The 27,819-nt window shown below is 40.7% G+C and overlaps 1 protein-coding gene across 1 annotated transcript; it reads left to right on the top strand.

The window, feature by feature from the left end:
• On the top strand, positions 1–23,372 carry b3galt4 (UDP-Gal:betaGlcNAc beta 1,3-galactosyltransferase, polypeptide 4). Its single transcript, XM_056246947.1, has 2 exons — positions 1–92; positions 22,099–23,372. The coding sequence occupies exon 2, from the start codon at positions 22,228–22,230 to the stop codon at positions 23,338–23,340; it is 1,113 nt and encodes a 370-aa protein (XP_056102922.1). The 5' UTR covers positions 1–92; positions 22,099–22,227; the 3' UTR covers positions 23,341–23,372.
• Positions 23,373–27,819: the final 4,447 nt, after the last annotated feature.

Below are 27,819 nucleotides of genomic sequence, written 5' to 3'. Positions count from 1 at the left end.
GCCTTGAATAAATGATGCATTTATCATGTTCATGGCAAAAATAAGAAAAACTGGAGGGTGGTTTTAATATCAGAGGATTCCGCGCTTGAAAGGTAACATTTCTATTTTAAACTATAAAGAATAGCACGCATTGATAGAAACGGCGACGCACATTTTTGAAGGGCGGTCACACGTTTCGTTCCATTGAATTCTATAATATTCATACGAATACGTGACAGCGGAAACGCGCGAGCAAACATATCAAGGGCGAGTTTATTTCTACCGACGTTTTCAGTCTCATATGTTTATTTATCATTGAAGTCAAACACGATATTCAACCCAACCTTATTAATCAAACAAATAACTGTCTGCTCTGCTGTCATGTGAATAATATTACTGTGCTTCTGTAAGAGGAGAACAACTCTGCCTTTTCTTTCCGTGTCATTGTCGTGATGTAGGCTAGTGTTTCAGAGAGGCGAGGTGTTTAGTGGAGATAGGTCTATCTAGTCAATATTTAACCTGAAGCTTTTGATTGGTTGTGCGCCCATAAATTCTATTAATATTTAGTCATATTTTAAACGCCTTTTAGTTGCTCTGTATAAGGGTCACAGTCTTTTCTACCTTTTTAGAGATCAAATTGATCAGAGTAACAACAAACAAAGTCTTTGCTTGATTTATTAATTATAAAAATTGGGATATAAATATATTTGCATATTGTAATACTACAATTGCATAAAAAATGTAATAATTATTAATATTCAATACCAATGTCTCAAATTCTTCACTTTCAAAACGTTAAACCGTCAAGTTTGGTTGAAAATTTGAGGGAAACCTTTAAGTCTGTGTCTAGTTGACAACACATTTATAAATGCTTCAATAACAATGCTGGGTTGTTTTAACCCAAATTTGGGTCAAATATGGACAAACCCAAATGTTGGGTTAAAAATGTAATTTAAAATGGTAACCCAACTTCAACTTTCACTTTCAACTGTACATTTTTGAATTACATTTTTAACCCAACATTAGGGTTTGTCCATATTTGACCCAAATTTGGGTTGAAACAACCCAGCATTTTTTAGAGTGTAAAATGCTGAAAACTGTGTGATCCTGCTGCACATTATACAGTGAGATCCAGGCAGACGAGCAATGATCATGTCAAAGATCAAATTTGATTAAGGAATAAGCAATTAAGTAAAAATGTAAAATTATAGAGACAAACAATTTAATCAAGTAAATGTAAAGTTTATTATAAAAACCAGAGTATTGTATCTAACAGATGAAGATTGTGAAGATCAGAGTATTAAAATAAGAAGGAGCCAAAAGAAGTAAGAAGTGTGCAGAATGAAAAAAGAGGTAGAAGAGAAGAAAATGCAGAAGAAAAGAGCAAAATAAAAAGCAACGGATATGTTTGCAGGAAACTTTTGGTCTGTTTTGGTCTGATAAGAAAGGCTCACACAGAGTGATCTGTGTCACAGTGGGTGAACCGGCTCAACGTGAGCGCTTAGATGTCAAAGATAGATGAATTATAGTTGTTTTGACAGTTTTAAGAGACTATCGCAGATCTTGCATTACCTCACACTCTAAACAATGCTGGGCTGTTTTAACCCAAATTTGGGTCAAATATGGACAAACCCAAATGTAATTTAAAATTTTAACCCAACTTCAACTTTCACTTTCAACTGTACATTTTTTAATTACATTTTTAACCCAACATTAGGGTTTGTCCATGTTTGACCCAAATCGGAGTTGACACAACCCAGCATTTTTTAGAGTGCATGAAAACACACACACACACACTCGACAGCACAGAAGACACACCAAAGATCTTAAATTGGGGGGGAAACAAACCGAGCATATAGTAGAAAATATATATATATATACATAACATAACTATTAGTTATTAATAACAATAACTCACTCTCATTAGAGTATTAGTAGACTGTCTGCTTAATATCTTATAAACTCTTTATTTTGATGCTCCTCAACAGACTATAAGTAACTTTGCAACTACATGTGATTTTATTCTACTAACCCGAACCCTTAACAGTCGACTAATACTCTAATGAGAGTTCGTTGACATGTAGTTGCAGAATGTCTAAAGCGCACTATTGAAATAAAGTTTTTTTTACAAGATTAGCTTTTTTTAAACCTCAAACATGGGTTATTTCCAGATTCATTTAGGTCATGTCAAATTCTTTAAAACACACAACAGCCACAGTGTTTACATGCTCTCTCCTTCACTTTAATCACCCGTATTAAATCTGTATCTCTAGAGGAAACGAGAAGATCATCAGACTTCTCACACACTTCTGCTTTAAACCGAAAGATGTTGTGACTGACTCATATACACACTGCAGAGGTCACATCTTACAGTATATGACCATACGAGTCATTGCAGTTCACAATAATGATGACAATGACAATGAAAGTTTCATAACTGCTACACATTACTCGACTAATAAGTCAAAAGTGCTCAAGCTTACTAAACATTCAGTAATAAAATAAGAACAAAGAAACTCATTTCAAGCAATAGGACAAATACAAGATACAAATTAAATAAAAAGTGCATGCTTTTTAAAAAAAACCCAAAAAAAACATAACACTTTAATGTAAAATAAAATATGGCAGCAACATTTTATGGGATTTTTGCATTCGCTTTGGTACTATTTTTACAAGTAAGGTGTAGATTTTCAAAACTCTTAGTGCTAAAATCCAAACTGATCACACTTGTAACACATCTAGTCATTCTTTCAAAACCTGATCACATGCTTTCATTACAATTATACACATTTCAGTCCACATAATCATTGTTTCAAACACAAGATTATTGTAATATGTAATGGTTTAATCACCGAAACACAACAGTATGATCTTCTTTCAGTTTAGTACTTTTAACAATCAGTTCATTCAACAGCAAACAATGCAAGATACATGTTTCAAATCACGCTTGTTGCTGAAATAATTACAGTAATACAGTTGCCATATTAGAAAATACCTGATTTATGTAATTTAATCCATAATGTTATATCTAGTGTGTTATCAAATCATTGTGTGGCTCGCCAAGCTTTAATTTGTGGCTCGCATGGTGGCAAATACTGATCATGCAGTCATTTCATAAAAACATTAAAAACAAGCAGGCCTATAACATAACCCATTAAAAACTTGAAGTGTCATCTCTACTACAAATAATTTCGATCGGATTGAAAGGGCTGGTTTATTCCTTTTCTAATCCGATCGAGAGAACATGTGAACACTTGATCGACTGAACACCGAAACTGATAGGACGCGTGGAACCTGTTGAATAAAGTGTCATAAATGAGTGTTTATGAATAATTCTCCTTTCACTGCGTGTGTGAAGTGGAGCATTTTTACTGCGTGATCCATATAAGCAGCGGCACAGCGGTTCATATGTTCATAGTCTCCAAATTATGACCAGAAATGGATAAATATTGAGTCTGCTGTTTAAAAGAACCATTGTAGGAGATAGTTATTAAGTGCAAACGGTGGGAAACTCTGTGTATGTGCAGTGTGCGCATTTCAAAACATGTAATCCGATTTGAAGCTTGTGACGTATAAACACACACATCAACCCGATCACGTGTTTGGAGTTCATGTAAACTAAAACTACAATACGTTCAGATTCATCAATCGGAACGGCTAGACAGCTACATGATGGGCTAATGTAGAAAAAAATAAGATCATTAAAATATTCTGGGATAAATATATTCTGGAAATCCTTTTTTTGTCATTAAGCAATGGCGTATGCGAGTGAAGTTAGCGAGTGAAGGGCATGTAAATTTTGGACTGGAACGCAGTCCAGTTTCAGAAAGTAAAAGTCCTCCTCAGTATGTTGTTCCAATCACCTGGATTTGCTAATTAGCACAGTTCTTCAGACAGGAGAGAGAACTAATTGGTGAAATCTGGGTGGAATAAACATATGGCAGGACTTTTACTTTCTGACCCCTGGACTTTACACCTCTGGTTCTCCATTTTTTTATGTAGTGTCTTACGAATGATCTGTAGTGTTTATAATATTGACTCATGTGTGTATGCAACCCGATCACACTAAATGCGTCTCTATAGCACGCAGTGTGTTTATCGTGCAATTTATACGCGAAAATGAGTTTTTACGTGCATTTGTTACGCATGTGTTACAGGTACCGGCTGGTATCATGTAAACGGCTTATATGCTCTCGCTCTGAAACAGGAGAAATAAATGAGACAGGGCAAAGTCTGCGTCCGTCTTTCATCTCGCTCAGCAGAAAGAGAGCCAAGAGGATTTATTACACAATCACAATTAAAATCCTACTTGGTTACAAACACAATGTTTTCTCATGAAATAGACAGTTTCAAAAATAAAATACAATTTGTCTTTTTTTTCTCTTTCAGCAATTACTGAGATAAATTGTGTATGATAAAATAAATCAAAATGACAAAAACCTCTGTTACCTTGTAAGTTGTCTCTTTTCAACTTAATATAAAACCTAGCTCATGTTATTACTTGCATATAATTCCTAAATGCCTTTTCAACTAGCATCATTTTTACTCTTCCACAATGCATGAGCTGACAGACTTCTAACTTGTTTTTAAACCACTTTTAGAATATAAAACGTTTAGTTTTAACACTAGCTTTTCACACATTACACAATCTCATACATTTCAAAACTATCTAACTTTACAAAAATGTTCAAAGAACTAAAAATAAAACTCCGTTCGACGTGACTTTGGTAATCACAGATGACGTCACCGGGCGCGAACATACAAACACTGCTGTAATGTTATTTACATATATGTCCACATTTTCATAACACAGCCTTGTTACACGGCCCTTAAAACATTCAGCGACATATAAACATATTAGATTTCAGTTGTTTAACTTAATTTACACATCAACCAACCTGAAACAGGAGAAATAAATGAGACAGGGCAAAGTCTGCGTCCGTCTTTCATCTCGCTCAGCAGAAAGAGAAAGATCGCAAAGCGGGACAAACTGACGTAACGCCCCGGAAACACAATAAGCGCTACACTGCCCTCTGCTGACGAACTCCAAAATTACTCCTGCCCTCTATATAGAATATATTAGTGCAACTGAAGAGTAGAAACAGGTTAATTACCCCTACACAAAATTCAAAAACATTTCCTTATAAAATTACAAAAAAAAAACTACCACAAATGTGATAACAATTTACTGGGCATCACACACTCCCTGACAAAAAAAAATGGCTTCTGACATTTCCAAAAATCTTTATCTCTAAACTGTTTAACCATTTTAACTCTTACCTTTGATTCTCAAATCTCTATTCAATGAACAAGCATAGTAGGTGGAATGTATGTGGCTTGAGCTTGGTAAGGATATGGTAAGTATGGTGTCTGAGGGTAATGGAGTGGATACGAATATGGAATACAATAAGGCGGTATGTATGGAAAGAGTGAGTGTGCAGGTGTAATGTGATGAGATGCTTCTATGACAGGTACATAAGGTGCTGTGTAACCAGTCATTGAATTAACTGTGGCGTGTGCCTGAACTGATGGTTCACCTAATGACTCATATGTGAGGAAACGGCGTGGCCTTCTCTCACGAGCTGACCTTCTAATGTCTGACTGAGTGTTTTCTACGGGAGGGGTCAAAGGTCGAACTTCTGAGTCAAAGTCTTGGTGCCCATTGTTTTCTTCTTCCTCCACAGGTTCAGTGCATAAAGGTAGGTTTTCATCACCGTTGTGTCTTGTCTCAGTAGGGTTTGGTAAGTGTTCAGGTACCGCATGACTTTCTCTCCTTACAGGTGTTGGTCCTGACCCCCGAATCTCTGGATACCTGGTTAGTTGCTCCTGGTAGATAACAGGCCTTTCCTCTGTCCTTACGACTGGTCTCCTTAACCAGTATCCCGAGCCAGAATCATTGTCTGAATCATTTTCACTATCCTCACTCGTGTCTGCCTGTCTTTGAGTGTCTGTCATTCTGTCTTGGTTTTGTCTGTTATGTGTTTTCTTCTCAGGGATGGGTCTGGTGTCAGATGGAAAAACATCGACAGGTAAGTCGTTCACCAATAACAGGAGATTACGGTGCAGTGTCCTGCTCTTCTGTTTGTTTCCAGTTTCAGGGCAGACAACGTACACTGGGTTCTCGCCAAGTTGACGTTCGACTATGTATGTAGTCTTCTCCCAGTACGCCCTTAGTTTCCCTGGTCCTCCACGTTCGCTAAGGTTCCGGACCAGAACTCTGTCCCCTGGTTGCAGTACCACCCCTCTTGTCTTTTTGTCATACGTCACTTTTCCCCCGGCACTGGACTTTCTACTATTCTCGCTAGCAATGCGGTAGGCTTCTGTCATCTTTTCAGCCCATTTCTCTGCAAATCCTCTAGGTGAGTATGGTTCCCTCTCTCCATCCAATCCAAACAGCAAGTCGACCGGGAGATGTGGGTGACGGCCGTAGAGGAGGAAATACGGTGAGTAGCCAGTGGATTCATGTCTGGTGCAATTGTATGCGTGTATAACATGTGGGAGGTGGTCCTTCCACCGTAGTTTTTCACTGTCAGTCAATGTTCTTAACATCTGGAGGATGGTGCGGTTCAACCGCTCGGCTGGGTTGCCTTGTGGGTGGTAGGGTGACGTCCGCGAGTGGCCAACCCCAGCCAACCGCTGTAATGATTGGAACAGTGTGTTCTCAAATTCACGACCCTGGTCGTGATGTAATTTGGACGGATATCCAAACCGGGGTATGAAATCATTGAAGATGCGCTCAGCAGCTGTTTTCCCGCTCTTGTTCTTCGTGGGGTATGCCTGAGCAAATCTTGTGAAATGATCAATTACTACTAGGATATATTCATATCCTCCACAACTGGTTTCCAGATGCAAGTAATCAATACACACAAGCTCTAAAGGGAAATTAGATGTGATACTGCCCATAGGAGCTCGAGTGTGTGTTGTGGGTTTCTTAGATCTGATACAGGGACATTTTCGGGTGACATGGTCTTCAATTTCTTTCGCCATAAAGGGCCAGTAAAACCTTTCCCGAGCAAGATGGAGTACTCTTTCTGTGCCTACATGACCCATCTCATTGTGTAGGTACTTCAGAGCTATTGACCTGTGTTTCAGAGGGAGGACTAACTGCTTGTGCTGGGTCGTCCTTCTGTACAGGAGTCCGTCTTCAAGGTGCAACTTACTCCACTCATGCAGCAGCTTTCGGGTGGCTCCACTTACAGTTTGGCGTATGTCATCCGTCAGTTTTGTGTTTGACTCCTTTAACTCAATAACCTTGCCTATTGCTTGATCCTCTCTTTGAGCTTTAACAAGATCATCATGGCTGATAGTTGGCAGGTGACAATGAGGTTGCGGAGAAGGTTCCGGGGAACGCATGTTAAGTGCTGCAACCCAGGCCACATCCTTCCGTGCTGCTGCCTGACTCCCATCCCATGTAGCACGTACTGCCTCGTTCGAGAACTCCTCTGTACAAACCACTTCATATTTCCCCATGTCCAACGGGAGCCGAGACAGTGTGTCAGCATCTCCATTTGATTTTCCAGGCCTATACCTGATGTCGAACCGGAAGTCTGAGAGTTCTCCCACCCAGCGATGACCAACAGCGTTGAGTTTTGCTGTACTCATGATATAGGTCAGGGGGTTGTTGTCCGTGTACACAGTGAAATGGGGAGCGTAGTACAGGTAGTCCCGGAACTTTTCACACACAGCCCATTTCAGTGCGAGGAACTCCAGTTTTCCACTGTGCAGGTGATAGTTACGTTCAGCTGGTGTCAACGTTCTCGAGCCATAGCCAATGACTCTCAGCTTTCCATTCTGGCGCTGATAGAGGACAGCCCCCAGGCCCTGGTCTGAGGCGTCTGTATGCAGCGTGAAAGGTAGGTTGAAGTCAGGATAGGCTAAAACAGGTGGAGTTATAAGAAGATCTACCAGTTGTTCTAAGGCTTCCTGATGTTGAGGAGTCCAGTCAACCGGCTCTCGGGAAGGCAGCTGTTGGCGTTTGATGGTTTTCCCACGTTCTGGAATCTGGGCTTTCCCTGGCTTGATTTGGAGCAACTCATAGATTGGCTTTGCGATCCTGGAAAAATCCTGGATGTAGGAGCGATAATATCCTAAGAAACCAGTCAGTTTCCTTACCTCACCAACTGTCTGTGGTGTCTTGTTTGTCAAGGTTTTGACTGCCTCAAAGTCCCTTGGGTCTATCTTTACACCATCAGCTGACACAAGGCGCCCGACGTACCTGACTTCTTGTCTGAACAGTTCACATTTTTCAGGCCTCAGTTTTACTCCGTGCTGTTGAAGAGCCTGGAGCACTTTACGGAGAGCCTCTACATGCTCATCGAATGTTCTGGCATAACAGAGCACGTCGTCCAGATATGGGATGCAGCATTCATCCCTGAGTGTGCCTAGCACCTCCTCCATGCTCCGCTGGAATGCTGCTGGGGCGTTTGAGAGTCCGAATGGGATACGGACCCACTCGTAGAGGCCCCACGGGGTGATGAAGGCAGTCAAGTGACGTGAACCCTCGGCGATGAAACCCTGATGGTAAGCTTTTCCCTGGTCGAGGATGCTAAACCAGGTATAGCCCCCCAGTGTATCTGTCAGGTCTTGTATTCTGGGCAGCGGATGTCGATCAGGTACAGTTTTTTTGTTCAGGAGGCGATAATCAATACAAAGCCGTAGGCTGCCATCTTTCTTTCTAACACAGACAACTGGGGCAGCATATGGGGACTTGGACTTAACTATCCAGCCTTTCATCAGCAACTCCTGCACGTATTCCTTTACCTCTTTAAACAGTGGCTTCGGGACTGCTGAGTATGCTCTCTGCACAGGAATTTCATCTGTGAGGGTGATCGACATTTGTAGGCTTGGTAAACATCCAATATCATTGCCGTCACGTGCGAAAGCTCCGGCTTCTTCACACAGCATTTTGTTAACTTTTTCCCTTTGTGTCTCATCAAGATGACTGAGGTCGATGGAAGGTTGCCATGACGTTGGACGGGCGTCCACAGGTGTTGATACAGTACTGTTAACAGTCACTGTGGGCTTGGGTGTTTCAGGGGAGTCTGTGGCGATCACTTTTTCAACACCATGGATGCTGCCAAGTGCTGTCTTTCTCGGCAGAGTTACTGTATGTTTAGTGTTGTTACCCACAGGTACAGCTACATAGGGTTTTCTTGGATTTTGTACCTCCAACAGACCTTCACCCACGTCCAGTTCTGTCAACTGCACATTGTTGTCATCAGGCTCAAATAGGATGACTGTGTCAGATGTACTCATGTGAGGAGGAAGTTGACACTTGACCCAGGCTACCTGACCTGCTGGGACAACAATGTCCTGTATGCCTGTCCGTAGGCGCCCGCACTGTACAGAGGGTTTGCTGGCTTGGATGAAGCTCACCATTAGCTCGGCCTTCTCTGCTGGTATACCCAAGGCATTACATAGTAGGACGACGAGGGTTGAAATCAGCTTTTCAGGTTGTTCTTCTATCATCTCTTCCAGCACGTTGAAACCCAGCAGTGGTCTCTCCAGAACAAGACTACTGACAAGAAAAGGCACAGTGATTGACAGATTAGGGTCCTCATTCCCCATCAAATTAACTGTAAGGGCAACCCAGCCATCAAATGGGAGGACGTCACCGTTTACTGCATACACCCTTAACTCGTCTTCGTCACCAATAATGTCACTGAGGGGCCTTACAGGAGTGTCAGGTAAATATCTACTCTTCCAGTCTCTATCAATCATGCTTACTTGAGCACCAGTGTCTAGCAGAGCACTGACTGCTAATCCATTTAGATTACATTGGGTGAGAGCTCTCCTTCCAATGAGTTTGGCTAGGCGTTCCCTTTTGCTGTGAGGTAAGTCCTGAGTGAATGGATTGGTTGTCTTGTTTGGTTGTTTCTGTTTCTTTACCGTGACTTTATCTTTTGTGTGAGTGTTTGAGTCTTTTGCCAGTCTTTCATTTTCAGGTTGAACAGTATGACAAGTGTCAGGTTGGGACGATCGCTGAGACCCGGTCACTGTTTGTCCCTCGGCAGGGACCGGCTCCAGTTTCCCTGACGTGTTGGTCTCTTTAGGCAGCCCACTGCCCGGTGGCCTTCTTCACCACAGTGGAAACAGTGGGGACAGTCGGGACGATTTTGCTCCACACACTTGTCACAGCCATATGGTTTCTCTCTCCTGCGGTCTCCTCTGCCTTTCCCATTGTGGCTGAACTGTCCTGCCACCTGTGTCTGCATTGACTGTGCCATGAGCTCAACCATACTTGTAAGCTGTTCAAGTTTTTCCGTTAACTGCTGGATCGTATCTGTTTTTGGTACCTTCTCCTTTACACTAGGACACTGTGCAGCGTTGACTTCAGACTGAGCACTGTGCACATTTGTTGGTCTTTGGCGGGTGGCTGGACCTAGCCTTCGCTGCCTTTCGCTTTCATCGCACATTATCTTCTTCATCTGTTTCAGGATTGCCTCATCCGATACTCCGGTGTCCCCAAGCAATGACTTCAGCTCTCTGCGGACATCATCATGTTTATGACCTAGGCCCTGATACACGGTATGAAGAAACACATCCTGCACTGTACTTGCACTGTACTTGACACCTGTGTCAGCATGTTTTGAGGCTAGCATGATCTTCTGTTTAAGTCCAATGACTCTGTATAGGAACTGTTGGGGTGTCTCACTGTCTTTTTGTTTGGTGCACATGAGCTCCTGGAACAGCTCGGTGTTGCTTTGCTCACCCAGGTGGGAATGGAGAAAAGCTTTCAGTTCTTCGACAGTCAGATCATCCTTATTCATCAACATGTCTTTAAAAGTTCCTGGCTTGATGACTTTGAGGACAGCTCTTACAACCTCTGCATCACTGAACTGCTCCTTTAATCCGTCTTCCATCTGCCGACAGACACTGTTATAGCTGAGATCTGACCCCTGGTCCCCAATCTGACCCCCCTGAATCTTCAATTCCCTGCGATGAAGGTAAGACAACTCTCTTAAGGAGAGCAACTTGTCCTGTGTTAATGGTGTCGAGTTTTCACTTAAACCTCTGGGGCCTGCTACACTACTCCTCTGTGAGGTGAGTCCTATCTTTACAGATGACTGAGGTACAGATTGTGGAGTGTGTGTGTGTTTGCACTGCATAATTTTCTGACTCAGCTCCTCATAACTAGTAAGTAGTTTTTGCAGTTCTGTGTCATGTGTGTCACTAGCCGTAGAAAGTGCCATGTGGGTTGCACTAGCAATCCCAAAATCAGTAGCATCACTATCGTCAGCTGGGTTAACATTATCATTAGCATGACTTACATCCCCACTGCCCGATACATCAATTGCTACAGCAACTTGTGAAGTATGACCCTGAATGACTGTGTCGATTACCTCCTTTAAGCTTAATAAATGTGCCATACCAGAATCCTCTAACTCTAGTAAAGGCCCACTGGACATGAAACTGCAAATGTAATCAAAACAACCCTCCTCGTCTGTAGGATTGACGCGAGACTCATCCATTCCTGGCACTGCACCCACTGACTTGGCAATCTGGAACAGTTCATCTACGGACAGAGTGAGCAGGGTCTTTTTGATGTCCCACACCAACCTTTTCCTCTCATTATCCGCCATAACTGCTTCCCAATTCCACGCACTTGGTCACCAAAGTCCAGGATTACAATTCACGCGCTGTTCTTGACGAGTGGTGATTTCAGCACTGCACAGTTATCATTCGTTGTTCATAACCAGTAACCTCTTCATTAGTAGACAGGATTGGTGTTATTTGGAGATTTCTTTCACTGGCTGCAGCTCGCTGGATGCATCAGGTCACTTTTGGTCCGAGGTTGCAGTATCAGCTTCCGGCCACCAGGTGGAAGTGATCCCGGGACGAGCCCCCAATAAACTGTTACAGGTACCGGCTGGTATCATGTAAACGGCTTATATGCTCTCGCTCTGAAACAGGAGAAATAAATGAGACAGGGCAAAGTCTGCGTCCGTCTTTCATCTCGCTCAGCAGAAAGAGAGCCAAGAGGATTTATTACACAATCACAATTAAAATCCTACTTGGTTACAAACACAATGTTTTCTCATGAAATAGACAGTTTCAAAAATAAAATACAATTTGTCTTTTTTTTCTCTTTCAGCAATTACTGAGATAAATTGTGTATGATAAAATAAATCAAAATGACAAAAACCTCTGTTACCTTGTAAGTTGTCTCTTTTCAACTTAATATAAAACCTAGCTCATGTTATTACTTGCATATAATTCCTAAATGCCTTTTCAACTAGCATCATTTTTACTCTTCCACAATGCATGAGCTGACAGACTTCTAACTTGTTTTTAAACCACTTTTAGAATATAAAACGTTTAGTTTTAACACTAGCTTTTCACACATTACACAATCTCATACATTTCAAAACTATCTAACTTTACAAAAATGTTCAAAGAACTAAAAATAAAACTCCGTTCGACGTGACTTTGGTAATCACAGATGACGTCACCGGGCGCGAACATACAAACACTGCTGTAATGTTATTTACATATATGTCCACATTTTCATAACACAGCCTTGTTACACGGCCCTTAAAACATTCAGCGACATATAAACATATTAGATTTCAGTTGTTTAACTTAATTTACACATCAACCAACCTGAAACAGGAGAAATAAATGAGACAGGGCAAAGTCTGCGTCCGTCTTTCATCTCGCTCAGCAGAAAGAGAAAGATCGCAAAGCGGGACAAACTGACGTAACGCCCCGGAAACACAATAAGCGCTACACTGCCCTCTGCTGACGAACTCCAAAATTACTCCTGCCCTCTATATAGAATATATTAGTGCAACTGAAGAGTAGAAACAGGTTAATTACCCCTACACAAAATTCAAAAACATTTCCTTATAAAATTACAAAAAAAAAACTACCACAAATGTGATAACAATTTACTGGGCATCACACATGGGTTGGTTAGGGTAGGTTTAGTAGTGGTGTCGGGTGCGTGTGTATTATACGTTTGGGTAGAATTAGTGGTGTGTGGTGCGTGTGTATTACACGCAAATGAACCACGTATCAAATGCATGCGAAAACTGCGTATCATATGCACGTAAAAACTCATTTTGGCATATAAATTGCACGATAAAACACAATGCGTGCTATAGAGACGCATTTATGTTAGAACAGGCTGGTGTATGATCTGATTCTGAAAGCATTGTTTGATATTTAGCACAGATAAAATGGTTTTGAGGCAATTGTTTGATATTAAAGGGGTGGTATAATGCCCTTCTCACAAGATGTAAAATAAGTCCCCAGAGTGTGTATGTGAAGTTTTAGCTCAAAATACCGCACAGATATTTTAATATAGCATGTTTAAATTGTCACTTTTTAAATGCAAATGAGCTGCTGCTGCTCCCGGCACAGGGGGCGGAGCTTCAAGAGCTCGTGTCCTTTTACCTCACAACATGTAGAGCAACAGGACATTTCTGAATTTATGCAGCTGATGTGGAGTTAACTATCTTCTAGTCATTGATTAGCATATTCTGTCATGATAATCTATAAATCTCGTTCCCGGGGGCGGGGTTTATGTAAATTTTAGGGTTGGTGATGTCACAAACCCGGGAGGAATGTTGTGTAGTCCCTAACAGCCGTTTTTGTAGTCCTTAAAAAGTGATTTCTGTAAAAGAAAATATCTCCCTTTGCTTTGAACTTTGAGCGTTGTAACTTCGCAGATGTTGTTTATGCTCAAACCGCAACATTACACACTAACTAAAGTTAGAAAAGTCAAATCATAATCAACCACCCCTTTAAGCTCAGATAAAATGAGGCAAATGTTTGATTTTGCTGGAAGAATGTGGTTTGAAAATGTGGCTTTGTGTTTAAGGTTTTGAGAAAGTGAGTGATAGTTTCAAGAAATGTGTTTTAGCAATTCAGAAAAACTGTAATATAAGAACTACAGATCATTCATAAGACACTACATCGAAAAAAGGAGAACACAGAATCCAGAACGTTACAGAAAAAAATGATATTGTATACAAGGGGTTCTTATAAAAAAAAATATTTTGGAATAACATAAAAAAGTATAGTAATTGCAACTGAGTAAGGTGAATATATTGCTGAAGCAGAATCAATCTCTCATTGGCCTTGATTTTGTACAGGGTTCTCAAGTCTCACGCATTGGCCGTGAGACACACGCAATTCAACCAGTTCACACGCTCACACGCCACACCGTGTATTTCTCACGCTGAAAAGGCAATGACAACCAAGTTGTCCTGCAAGCTTTATAACGTTGTATACGAGGCGCATGCACACAAAGTGAAGTTTCCTGCCGCCAGCGCGTCCGCATTTCGGCCAGATTGCGTTCGTTACTAGGCAACTTATAGACGCGAGAAGTCCGCGAACACACACAGAAGTTCGGCCTCCGCGACATCGCGCAAACACACGTCGTGATGGAGAAAGTAAGTTGGAAGAAAGCTCGCCTAACATTTTTAGACTAGAAGTTCTAGAACATTTAATATATAGCCCATCGTATACATTATTGATGCAGTCAAAAACTCTACAACTGCTTTGCAACCAGGCCAAAAGCTTTGGCTCAGTTTGGCTAAGGAAATGTTATTGGGTATGGGAAGGAATGAAGATGTATTTCTTCAGTTTATTTTAAATTCTATATTATACTGTATTAATAGTATTTCTAGTTACATTAAGGCTAAAGCAGAGTGCTCTTGGTAATATTGTATATCCTGTCAAAACATACATTAGCCTAATCATTGCCATTGCATTTGTATTTTTCAAAGATGTCAGGGAAAAATGCAAAAATATTTGTTTTTCCAAACATTTTGGAGCAATTTGTTATATATTTGTAGCCTAATTTTGAAATATAACATTAAAGAGTAGGCCTATATTTGATGAGATGAATTGCTCTGTCATTTATCAGATTTACCAATTGTTATAATTTCAATTTTTGCTGGTTAATTATGAACAATGGGTAAAATTGGGGGCGGGGCTAGGCGGGGGCGGGGCTCAATTTAGGCTCCTCCCCTAACCGCATGTGCGATCTCACTCCAAGCTTTTGATAAAACTTGAGAACCCTGATTTTGTAGTTGCATAACCAGCATTTTACTTCACTTGCAGTGCAGTATTGTACATTGTCATTGAATATTGAATAGTAGGCCTATCGAATGTCTGTATATTCAGCACTTACATACTGTACAAATACTGCAGTCCAACTGCAAAAGACAAAAAGGTCAAATAAACTCTAAATGAAAAGCATGTACACTGAAATACTGTATGTTATGCAACTACAACATCAAGGCCAATGAGAGATTGATTCTGCTTCAGGGTCATGTGTTCCTGCTGACTCTGGCCTGAGGACTTCACATCACAGACAGTGTCCTCTCTTGTCAAACGAAGGGAAAAACCCTTTAGTCTGACAGATCCCACACGCTCTTCCTCTTCCTCTTGTTTCCATTAGTGCACCTGTGTCACATATGCACTCTGAACTGGCTTGCTATATAGAAATAAGTGTGAACAATTTTGAGTCGTTGTGTGTAAACGATGACAACTGTGTTTTAGTTTGTTTAACTTTTTCCTCTTGTGTTTAGTTTACAAATGTGTCACAGTGCGAAATGTGTTTTAGTGAGTGAGAATGTGTTTAGAGATTAGCTAACCGTGTCTAACTGCCTGAACTTGTTTAAGGTTTTTGCATAAATAGTGATTTATTCGACAAATTGGTTTAGGCTATTGAGAATTTCAGAGGTTCATACATTCATACATTCAGAGTGACATACATTTAATTTAGAGTTGTTTGACCTTTTTGGCTTTTGCAATTGGTTTACTGTATTTTCACAGTATGCAAGTGTTGAATATACAGACATTCCATACGCATTCTATACAATATTCAGCCAAATTTGTTTACTTCTTTAAAATATATATTTTTTGCATGCTTTGGATTCTGTTCTCCATTTTTTGATGTAGTGTCTAAGAAATGATCTGTAGTGTTTATTATATTTACTGATGTGTGTGTGTATGATCTAGATCTGAAAGCATTGTTTGATTTTAAGCTAAAACTTTTGCAAAACCACAACACACAATTCTCTATGTAACACACACAAATCTACCAGGAAGTATCTTGATTCCCTTTTTCAAACACACCTATCCTATCAAAACACCACAGTAATTCATCAGAGCCTCACACGTGCAAACACTCATTGCTTTACTGAACACCAACCAATGGCTTTAGAATAGGCCTTTAAACAGGCCAAAGGTCGAGTTATAGGTTTTTCGGACTGTGTAAGACTGTATTCACAACCATAAATGCTTACAGTAAAAAAATAAATAGTTTGGTTTCAATCTTGCGTTCGTGTTTACCGTGAATTTTTCAACATCTCTCATCAAATTACTTTCAATCTTGTACAGAAATGTACATAGAAGCTCATGAAAGAAGAGCTTTAGGTTTTGAATATGTGTGTATATGATATATATGGCAAAGGTGTTGCAACGTAAGACACATGTTTGCTTTTGATATGTGTGTGCATGGGCGTCAGTTTCGTTTGAAATGTGCTGGGGACAGAGACGCATTCGGAAGTGCATTTTCAAAAGTTCTGGCTACAATGACGCATTCTTTTTTTTTTCTCTTTCGGGCAGGTCATGTTTTGAAAGACGATGTCCTGTAGCTTAGGCCTACTGATGTAAATAAATAAAAATGCATACAAAGATGGGATGATGTCTGACCAAAAATGTGATGGGTGGGGGGGGTTAAATAGTAGGCTACTTTGGGTTTAATTGGTCGTACAATGAGATCTGATATGTTGTTAGTGTCATGAATTTTCACGTGAATAAACACATATGTAGCTACTGCAATGGTCCAGTGGCTGAATTTTTGCCAAGCGTGTCGGAGGTTCTGGGTTCTAATCCGCACTCGAATAGCACTCGCACTCGAGGGGAATTTTTCCCCTCATAAAAAACGATAACGATAATCAAGCAGGGACGCGTTTGTTTGCATTTTGTTTTGCGATTTCACCGGAACGGATAGAGAATCTCCGCAACGGATTGAAGCGCGCGTCCGAGTGAAGACATTGCGGCGCGTGCGCGAGCCACAACAGAACACTGTATCCGCGCCACTGATCGCAGAGGCAACGAGCATGTGATCACTTGATTAAAAAAAAAACATATTAGCGTTAGATCGCCTCTTATTTAACAAACAAACTAAATGAATGCTCTGCTAGTTAACTGGAGATGTTTTACTTGTATTGGTACATCCGTATCACGAGATGTTTCAAAAGTGGTGGGGACAAAATCGACCCTGGCAAATAGTGGTGGGGACATGTCCCCCCCGTAAATGACGCCTATGTGTGTGTGTGTATTGTTTTTAATGCAGTGCTTCATTTTGCAAGAAATGCATTTTGCATTTTGTGTGTGCAATTCTTGGATTTGTGTGTAAAGTTTTGAAAAAAAGAGGCAAAGGTTTGGAAATGTGTGTAAAAAACTGTAAGCCTAAAGTATGCTTTGCTTTTTAAACATATACACTAAGGCTTGCGTACAGTGTGCGTGTAACGGTTCTGACAGAGAGAGAGATTTTATTTTTACAAAACAACTTTATTACATCACTTCAATTAATCAAAAAGTTAACACCACAAAATATCAAAACACAACTCTCCCTCCCCATTGCTCTATAATACCTAAAATCTATTGTGATTCTAGACTTTACAAAAGCTTTGAAAACAGGCAAAAGCTCCTGACCATGTGTATTCCCAATTGTATTTCTCCTTGTAATAAGCAAGTTTTGCTTGACCTACCACAAAATTTATCAACTGCCATTTTATCTTTTGATTCTGCCTATAGCCAGCCACTTGCCTTATAATGAAAAACGACACTTGCATTAACACTTGTTTGGTTAATTGACATCCTATTAGCCTAAAAGCAAGGAAATGTTGCTCCAATTGAAGTAATGTAATAGTTGAATGACAGTGGATTATGAACTCGACAAAACGGAAAAGAAAGCCCAACTGGACGCAGGATCAGTTACTGCTGCTGGCCCAGCTGGTGCTGGAAAAACAAAAAAAAACATAAAAGGGAAATTCGGGACTGGGATATCAAGCAAAACTAAGCATGAGACATGGGAGAGGATTTGTTTGCAGATCAACGCAGCATTCCCGCTTGTGTCGCGGACCCCGGACGACTGCGAGAGGCGGTGGTATACGCGCTAATCCTTTGTGAATAGGTCTTAGTGAGTTAGGAGTCCTCTAGACTTCTTTTAAGCTGTCCCAGACTTAGGTGCTACTTTTAGGGCTAAAATGCTTCGTGAATTACTCTTAGTGAAAAAAATTAGGAGTCCTAAAGTTAGGAGTGACACGCCCTTTGTTTTTAGGAGTTGCTCCTAAATTCGCCAGTTAGGAGCTACTTTTAGCCTTATGCCTGGTTCAGATTACACGATTTTTTTTTGTCTGTTACGATAGTCACTGTGTCAGATTACGCGATTTTGACTCCTAAAATCTTGTCGTGTCGTGGACAAGAAACATGTCAGACTACACGTTGCTTCCTGACCAGTCATCGCGTGCCGTCTTTAACGCCGCGTGTGATGTCATCGAGAAGGCGAAACTAGTAGCAAGTGACTTCCGGAAACGAACGTAAACAAACAATGGATGAAGCGGTGAGTGTTGGCTGTCCTGTGTTCAGAAAAACGTAAAAAAATAAAGAAAACCCGACAATGGACACGTTCCTGGATTGCTCGAAGAGGACAGTATGGGCTGTCAATCCTCCAAAGAGAACTTGAGGTAAAATATTGTTTTCTGTTACTGTTGCCACAGCTCCTGAACCTTTCCTCCAAGTCATAACTCCACCTAGTAGCACAATCGTCTCTCTTTCGTTTCGCCATTTTTGAAAGTTGTGTACGGAAAAGCTTCTGTGCTCCTATTGGTCAACCTCATACATGTGACGGAACCCGTCGTGGACGACCGTTAAAAAAATTAAACATGCTAGTCTTTTTGTCGTGAAGCGTCGCGACGTAGGTTGTCGCCCACTATGACACACTATACGAGATGATACGATCGAATCTTGCGTCCCGACGCCCGTTCTCGTTTGCGAATCCCCACGACACCCTACGTCAAACGGATCGTGCCAAAATCGGGCTAAAATCGTGTAATCTGAACCAGGCATTAAAAGTCTTTGTGAATACGGCCCCAGAGGTTTATAACAGAAATCTTCAGTATATAAAACAAATGGGTAACACTTTATTTTGACGGTCCCTTTTGAACATTCTGTGGACTATGTAACTTTGCAACTACATGTCAACTAACTCTCATTAGAGTATTAGTAGACTGTCTGCTTAATATCTGCTAACTCTATATTGTGATGCTCCTCCAACAGACATTATACTGACTATAAGTCACTTTGCAACTACATGTCAACTTATTCTATCCCTAACCCTACCAGTCTACTAATACTCTACTAGCACTCTAGTGAGAGTTAGTAGAGATGTAGGTGCAACGTGATAGTCAACTGAATGTGTTAAAGGGACCATCCAAATAAAGTGAAACCAATAAATGTAAAATAAAAGTCTTCCAGAGAAACAGGTTTGACAGAAAGTAACTTAGATCCTCCATTCAGACAGCAGAGCGATCTCGGTGATGATAACGAGTAGAACATGATAACGAGTAGAGAGTGGAAACAGCTGGGGGTGATGAGAGAGACGTGTGTGCGTGATGAATGGTGTGGTAATCAGCGAGTGTGTATGTGTGTGTGTGTGTGTGTGTGTGTGTCCAAATGGGGGAGACCGAGTAAGGAGAAAGAGAGCCAGGATCATGACAACAATAGCATCAATCTTTCATATTCTGAATAGCAATGAAATACAGTCTCTCTATGTCCACAAAAAAATACACTTATCATCAACATTAGGATTGATAACAGATATAAAAGCATTTACTGGCACAACACCATGTACAATTCTCCACTGTAAATCACCAACACGTTTTATCAATGGTGGTTTATACAGCACCCTCCACACGGTATTTTACTTCCTCACCTATTGCAAGTTTACTTCTCCACACGGTGTCGGTTCTTTTGTCTAACATTGTTTTGTCTTTTACGAAACATTTGTACATCAATTTACCCCCCAAAATGGTCAAGTCCAAATCCATTAAACCTTTCAAATCCAATAACGGTCCTGTTGCTTCTTTAAAATCTGGTGTAAGACCAAGTTTTGGAAAGGAATCAGTCTCATCCAAACTTACAGACCCATCTTCAAATCCTTTTAACAACTTTAAATCATTATCTGGTCATTTTTTTTTTCCAAGGTTCAATTATTTTTGCAGTTTGGCGAGTTGATCTCTGCCCCAGCAAAGTATAGCCACTGCATTAATATCATTCAGTTCAGGCCCGGCCACATCAACTATATGCTTCAATTGAACATGTTTGGAGGTGCACAGAGACCCATCACGCTCTCGCCTGTTACATCAAGCCTAGCTCCTTTAACCAGGGGTTCTTCAAGCAACCAGAACAAAGAGTCTGTTTTCTCCAGTGTATGAATGACAACATGTCTCCAAACTTTAAAAAGTCCACGATAGAAAGATGGTAATCCATTAAAGGGTTAGTTCACCCAAAAAGGAAAATGATGTCATTAATGACTCTCCCTCATGTCGTCCCAAGCCCGTCAGACCTCCGTTCATCTTCGGGACACAGTTTAAGATATTTTAGATTTAGTCCGAGAGCTTTCTGTCCCTCCATTGTAAATGTGTGTACGGTATACTGTCCTTGTCCAGAAAGGAAATAAAGACATCATCAAAGTAGTCCATGTGACATCAGTGGGTTAGTTAGAGTGTGTTGAAGCATCGAAAATACATTTTGGTCCAAAAATAACAAAAACTAGGACTTTATTCAGCATTGTATTGTCTTCCGGTTCTGTTGTGGATCCGCGTTCAGTGCCGCTGCAGACGTGTGTCTGGTGTGTGTGTGTGTGTGTGTGTGTGTGTGTATTCTGGTTCTGTTGTGGATCCGCGTTCAGTGCCGCCGCTGACGTAAGACGCTGCTGACGTGTGTCTGGTGTGTGTGTGTGTGTGTATTCTGGTTCTGTTGTGGATCCGCGTTCAGTGCCGCCGCTGACGTGTGTCTGGTGTGTGTGTGTGTGTGTATTCTGGTTCTGTTGTGGATCCGCGTTCAGTGCCGCCGCTGACGTGTGTCTGGTGTGTGTGTGTGTGTGTATTCTGGTTCTGTTGTGGATCCGCGTTCAGTGCCGCTGCTGACGTGTGTCTGGTGTGTGTGTGTGTGTGTATTCTGGTTCTGTTGTGGATCCGCGTTCAGTGCCGCTGCTGACGTGTGTCTGGTGTGTGTGTGTGTGTGTGTGTATTCTGTTTCTGTTGTGGATCCGCGTTCAGTGCCGCTGCTGACGTAAGACGCTGCTGACGTGTGTCTGGTGTGTGTGTGTGTGTGTGTGTGTGTGACGTAAGACGCTGCTGACGTGTGTCTGGTGCGCCCGAGCTTCGTCTACAGTCTGAGGGAGACACACGCTGGAAACAAAACAATCTTCACAAACATGTCTAAGGATTTCCACACAGAGGAAGACTTGCATTTTTTTGCCCAGCCATATTTATTTGAACCCGAATACACACACACACACGTCAGCAGCGGCACTGAACGCGGATCCACAACAGAACCCGAATACACACACACACACACTCACACACACCAGACACACGTCAGCAGCGTCTTACGTCAGCGGCGGCACTGAACGCGGATCCACAACAGAACCAGAATACACACACACACACACACACACACACACCAGACACACGTCAGCAGCGTCTTACGTCAGCGGCGGCACTGAACGCGGATCCACAACAGAACCAGAATACACACACACACACACACACACACACACGTCAGCAGCGGCACTGAACGCGGATCCACAACAGAACCGGAAGACAATACAATGCTGAAAATTGCTGATGCTGAAAATTCAGCTTTGATCACAGAAATAAATTACTCTTTACTATATATTCACATATTTCACTGCTTTCATTGTATATTTGATCCAGTAAATGAAGCCTTGCATGGTGAGCAGAACAGACTTCTTTCAAAAACACAAAAAATCTTACCGAACTCAAACTTATAAGTTAAAGAATATCATTTTTGCTCTTGATATCAGCCATTAACCAATAACCTGTTCATCTTTTTTTCCTCTTGCAGTTGGCAGTGCAACATAGCAGAGAAAAGCACAACTGGACACCATGCATCTTTTTGTCCCTTCACTGGATCTAAATGTATAATCATACCCAAAAAGGAGCATTGAAGAAGTTTGCCCTGTGATCTGTAAAAATGGTAGGGTCTAGTTTTAGGATCTGTAAGGGTCGCATTGGGAAGCGAGGAGGTCATTTAGGGTTCATCCATTACCTCTGCATTATAATCTTCTGTGGCTCTTTACTTGCTTTACTCTTTATCGACGTCATTGAATTATGGGTGACCTCGCTGGGCATGAGCAAAGTGGAAGGGTTTCATAGACTGGTTCTTCCACACAGTATTCCTCCAACCCGTTCGGAAGAGTACCTGCTTATGCCGAGCGTCCACGTCTGCGAACGTGCCAAACCTTTCCTCGTCGCTCTGGTTGTATCCGCACCTCCCAACAGAAAGGCCCGCCAAGCCATTCGGGACAGCTGGGGTGGGGAAATACACGTCAGGGGTCACCGAGTCCTGACGCTCTTCGCCGTCGGTCAGCCGTCGGACCCGGTTCTCGGGAAAGAATTGGTGGAAGAGTCAAAGGAGCGCGGGGATCTCATACAGGGTCGCTTCATTGACTCCTACGCCAACTTAACCCTTAAAACTCTGTCTATACTGGGATGGGCGCGCCGTTTCTGCCCACAGGCTCGCTATCTGGCAAAAGTAGATGATGATGTGCTGTTTAACCCCAGTGCACTTCTGCAGTATCTCAACCACAGCTTTAAAACGGCAGAAAGTGAACTCGCTGAGCTTTATTTGGGTCGTGTTCACATGCAAGTCGCACCGGATCGCAATCCTTCCAGCAGACACTTCATGTCAGAAACGGCATACGCTGGCGTGGTTTTTCCGGATTACTGCAGCGGGACGGCGTATGTACTTTCTCGACCGGCGTTGCTCAAGCTGTCATTAGCGGCGGTTGCCATACAATTACCCAGTCCATTGCCACCTGAGGATGTGTTTGTAGGGATTTGTGCTCACACCGCAGGGATTACACCGACCCATTCCCCACTCTTCTCCGGAGGACCCGCTGTACCATTCAGCCGTTGTTGCTATCAGACTATGGTGTCGGTCCACCACACCAAACCAGGGGACATGGTGCAGTACTGGACACAAGTGCACTCCACCGCCCCGTGCTCATGGCTGGGCGCGCGGACGTCTCTTGGGGTCTGCAAAGTAAGAGCGCTTCTCGGGACACTGTTGGGGAGAGACTCCTGAAATGAAACATCGTCTGAAAAGCCAAAGGGAAAAGAACGGATACTATGCACTGCAACTTGATTTTACATCATGCAATACTTGAATTTATGCTCACTGCTTCCCTTACAAAAAAATAAGTGTGCTATTAGTATTAGGGCCGGGACTTTAACGCGTTAATTAAGATTAATTAATTACAGACTTTAACGCGTTAATTAATTACACAAAAAAATATTTTTAATCGCACTTATTTTTGCACCGCGGAACGTTTCTCACTGGATGAGTTTCGGCGGACCGATTATACTGGCGCACCAACTAGCGTTCATGACGAAGAAGCTGACGAGATCGCTTTGGTTGGCCGGTGGATGGGAAATTTTGTTACAAAAAACGAACGGATGGAAGCGTCGATAAGAGCATGGTTGTGTGCAAGCTATGCAACAAGGAATTCGCTATTGCTATTAGTGTAGTGTAGCAATATGCTATTGCTACACTTAATGGCAAAAATTGCACTGGTCTGCTGGACTTGGTTGAACAAAAATAAACAATATTTTGTTGCTTAAGCGTATTCAGTCATTATTCAATGGTATACTAAAAATCCATGTGAAAAAAATTACTTCTCACTGTTCTCAGGTCAAATAATTATGCAATTAAAATGCGATTAATTTCGATTAATTAATTACAAAGCCTCTAATTAATTAGATTAATTTTTTTTAATCGAGTCCCGGCCCTAATTAGTATACATCTTTTAAACTAAAAATTAGAAAGTATACTATTCTCAGAAATATACGTAAAATTACACTTCAGTATACTTGACTTATACTGATAGAAAAGTCTAAGTACCCTAGTGAAAAATAAATACACTAAAATGTATTTGAAATACATGAGCATACTATATAAGCATACTACAAATACATTTACATATTTATGTACTTATTATACCCTGCAATTGTACTGTTGGTGTACTATTTATGTACTTAAAGTCTGCTAAACTGGAACAACTAGTTTTGCACTTAATGTGCTTTAGTTATCTAGAAATAGTGCTGAAGTTCAACTAATGATATACTGAAGTATATTTGATTGTGCTAAAGTGGAACTATTGCAAGTATACTTTAGATACACTTTAAATATCTTGCATTTAAAGACTGATATTATACAGAAATCACACCATCCTCACTAATAGTGATATGAAAACACATTTCAGGCTTAATATTAAGAAATGTGCATTGTGCAATAAAGAAGTACTCTAAATAAAGTTGATTATAATATTTATATCAGCAAGTCTCAAGCGATATGTCAGTAAATGTTAATGGGTTTGTAGTATACTTAGTATGAAATAAATGTATTTTAAATACATTTTGGTATAGGTTTTTTTCACTAGGGTATTGTAGTTGGCTGGTAGTTGCGTTAACTCTTTTGATTGAGAAGCCTATCAATACTTATTTTCACATAGATTTACTGTCTTGTAACAGTAGATGGTGATGTGCTGTTTAACCCCAGTGCACTTCTGTAGTATCTCAACACAGCTTTAAATCGGCAGAAAGTGAACTCGCTGAGCTTTATTTGGGCCGTGTTCACATGCAAGTCGCACCGGATCGCATCTCCAAAGTGCAATAATAAAATATAAAAACTACAAGTATGATGTCAAGTTCACTTAAGTATACTTAACCAGTAGTTCACTGAGGGTATACTTCAAAGTGTACTTTCATAAACTAAATAATGTGCTTTAAGTATTTATATCAGTATACCTGTAAGTTTACTTGTAGTATTTGCAGTACAAACAAAAAACGTAGATGTAAACTAGTTGTGCACTATACGTAAAAGTATACTTTTATACTCTAAAAGGTCAGGCAATTTAGTCCCACGTAGTATTGAAACAGTACAGTAAAGTATGCTACTAGTACATTGATATTAGTATACTTAATAAAATGAACTTGAAGTAGGCTATACTTTTTTTTTGTAAGGGTTACCCAGCATGTGCCTTTCACGATTACACTTCTATACATCTAATATATAATGAGAAACGCAGCAGAACAGTATACACAGCGAAGACCACGAGTCCAAGATGAATTTCATTCAGTAGACAGAGAGTTTCTTGAACTAACTTAGGATACAGAAACACTATTTATTAACATTTATAAAATCAACTGACATTATTGATTCATTATTAATCTGAAGATTCTCAAAGGTTAACAGTACACTTAATTCTAGCAATGAAAAACTCGGCAATACTTTACAATAAGGTCTTATTTGTTAATGCATATATTTTTTTACAGCAATAATTCAATTTGTTAATGTTAGTGAATAAAAATGCATCCAGTTCAGGAATCGGAAACTTGTTTTAAAATTAAAATGTTTGTGAATTTTCATGTGATTTGAAAACATGCATTCAAGACGCAAAAGAGAATTAAATTCAGCACTCGAACGCTGTTTTCTGGGAAGTCGCCTCTCATGTGTGTGTGAAAACTGAATTGAGATCTCTTTTGAGTCTTATTGCGCTTGAACAGAAAAATTCACACAAGATCATGTCAAAATGTCCTCATAAACACAGTTGGTTATGACAGTTATGAACGTAAACAGTTGAGAAAGAAAAGATGTGTAACAGTGTATTGGTTCCATGTATTCACTCTTAAAGTGACAGTAGCCTAATAAACCTGATGTCTGTGTCATTAACCTAATCTAAGAGAAAATCTCTCACTGATCTTGACTGAACCACTTTTGTGATTTTAAAAGGATTAATCTATATATTGTTGAAGTGAAGACTATGCAGGGTTATTTTCAAGCTTCAAAAAAGCACATAAAGGCCCTGTTTACAGCTGATATTAGGATGCGTTTTAGTCGATTGGATCACAAGTAGACGAGAGACACATTCCCGTTTACACCTGGTGTTTTAATCCGTCTCTTCTGTCCACTTTCAAACACTTCTGTCCTGATTTCTTCGAGCAGAGGGTCTATGGGTGAGTAAATGTTTGGGGGTTTTCCAGATCTTTCAATGTAATGGACAATAAGCTCATATACTTTACATATGAGCGCGACCGGAGATGACGGAGAAACACACAGAGAACATCAGCTTCAGTTTCTGCTCTGACAGACGCGAGAGTGTGTGTGTGTGTGTGTGTGTGTGTGTGTGTGTGTGTGTGTGTGTGTGTGACATCAGGAATGGAGAGAGAACATTGAGCTTGGTACATTTTCCATCTTTAACCCAAACTTGAGTCTCCAGTCTTCAGTTTAAACCCCGTCTGGCGATCGCTCTTCCCATAATGTTCCCGCATTACATCAGCAGCCGGAGAGAAGACGGCCTTTAGTGGCTGTTTGAACACATTCGATCACATGAGCGTTTACACTACGAAAGCAATCCGGCCGAATGTGTTTTCAACTAACTCTGAGTGGAGGAAACTGGACGAGCTCGAAGCGTTTTAGACCCGTTTACTCCTGTATTTAGAGTCGTCCACCTGTGATCCGATCGACCAAAACATCTTAATACCAGCTGTAAACAGGGCCGAAGTCATGGTAAAACTAATCCATATGAATCAAGCAATGTAGTCCAAATCTTCTGAAGAGACTTTTCATGATGAACAGATTTAATTTAGCCTTTTATTCACATATAAACATTGATCAACACACAAACTCGGCTTGAGCACACTTGAACAAACCTCAATGGTTTGCGTGCTTTTTAGGATTATTTATATAGGAATAAAGATTATATCTGATGTGTATGTGTTTTCGGCTGGTTAGGAGACCAGTAAACCAACAGCAGAAGATCTCAGCGCTCTTCAAGCCACGTGATGATCATGGGAATTAGTAATGAAGCTTAGTCCTTTCCCATTACAGGCTTTCTATGCAAAGAGAAGGACCTTAAAGCTTAAAATGCACTGGAAGCCAGAGCAAAGCAATGAAACTAAACTAACCACAACTAAAACAGTTTCATCGCCTTACTAATATGAGACTTGAAGCTTAGATCTGAATCCAAGACTTGTATTTAATCAAGGGCACCAATTACAGCTAAACTAGTAAACAGCATTTCTATTTTTCCTTTAGGGTTTCAGTTTTGTCCTGGTTTAACGTCACAGGAAATAGATTCAATAGTCTATTTCCATCTTTCTAAAAGGGAAACGAAACTAGAACCGCAGAGATGCAAACCGTAGACAAAGCAGCTCTTGTTTACCGTTTTGAAATCAGTCATGAATAGTGTTGCCAACTTCAGAAAATGGGAATAATGGACAATCATGGTTCATTATAGAGGAGAATAAGGGACAGAAAGGGACACTGAAAGTCTTTATGTACCACACAGTGTATGCCATATATTCCTATAAAAGGTTCTCAGACATAAACACATTTGTTTTGCTTAACCCTATTCATGTACAATTTTATTCTAAAACTAATTATAATGTCAAAAATCACATGTTAAACCATCGGTCTAAGCAAATTGTACCACTATAGAACTGTGACTGTCTTTTTGGTTTACACAAGTTAAACAGTATTCAGCTCATTTTCAGTTTAATGTCA

Source organism: Rhinichthys klamathensis, unplaced genomic scaffold (genome assembly GCF_029890125.1).
Source record: "Rhinichthys klamathensis goyatoka isolate OS25496 unplaced genomic scaffold, OSU_Roscu_1.1 h1tg000040l_1, whole genome shotgun sequence".
Taxonomy (NCBI): domain Eukaryota; kingdom Metazoa; phylum Chordata; class Actinopteri; order Cypriniformes; family Leuciscidae; genus Rhinichthys; species Rhinichthys klamathensis.
The sequence above is the reverse complement of the archived record's forward strand: the minus strand, read 5'-3'. Positions and strand labels throughout refer to the sequence as shown.

Bases quoted from the DNA above. Each gene is read 5' to 3' on its own strand.
- b3galt4 (XM_056246947.1), top strand. From the start codon at position 22,228: ATGGTAGGGTCTAGTTTTAGGATCTGTAAGGGTCGCATTGGGAAGCGA.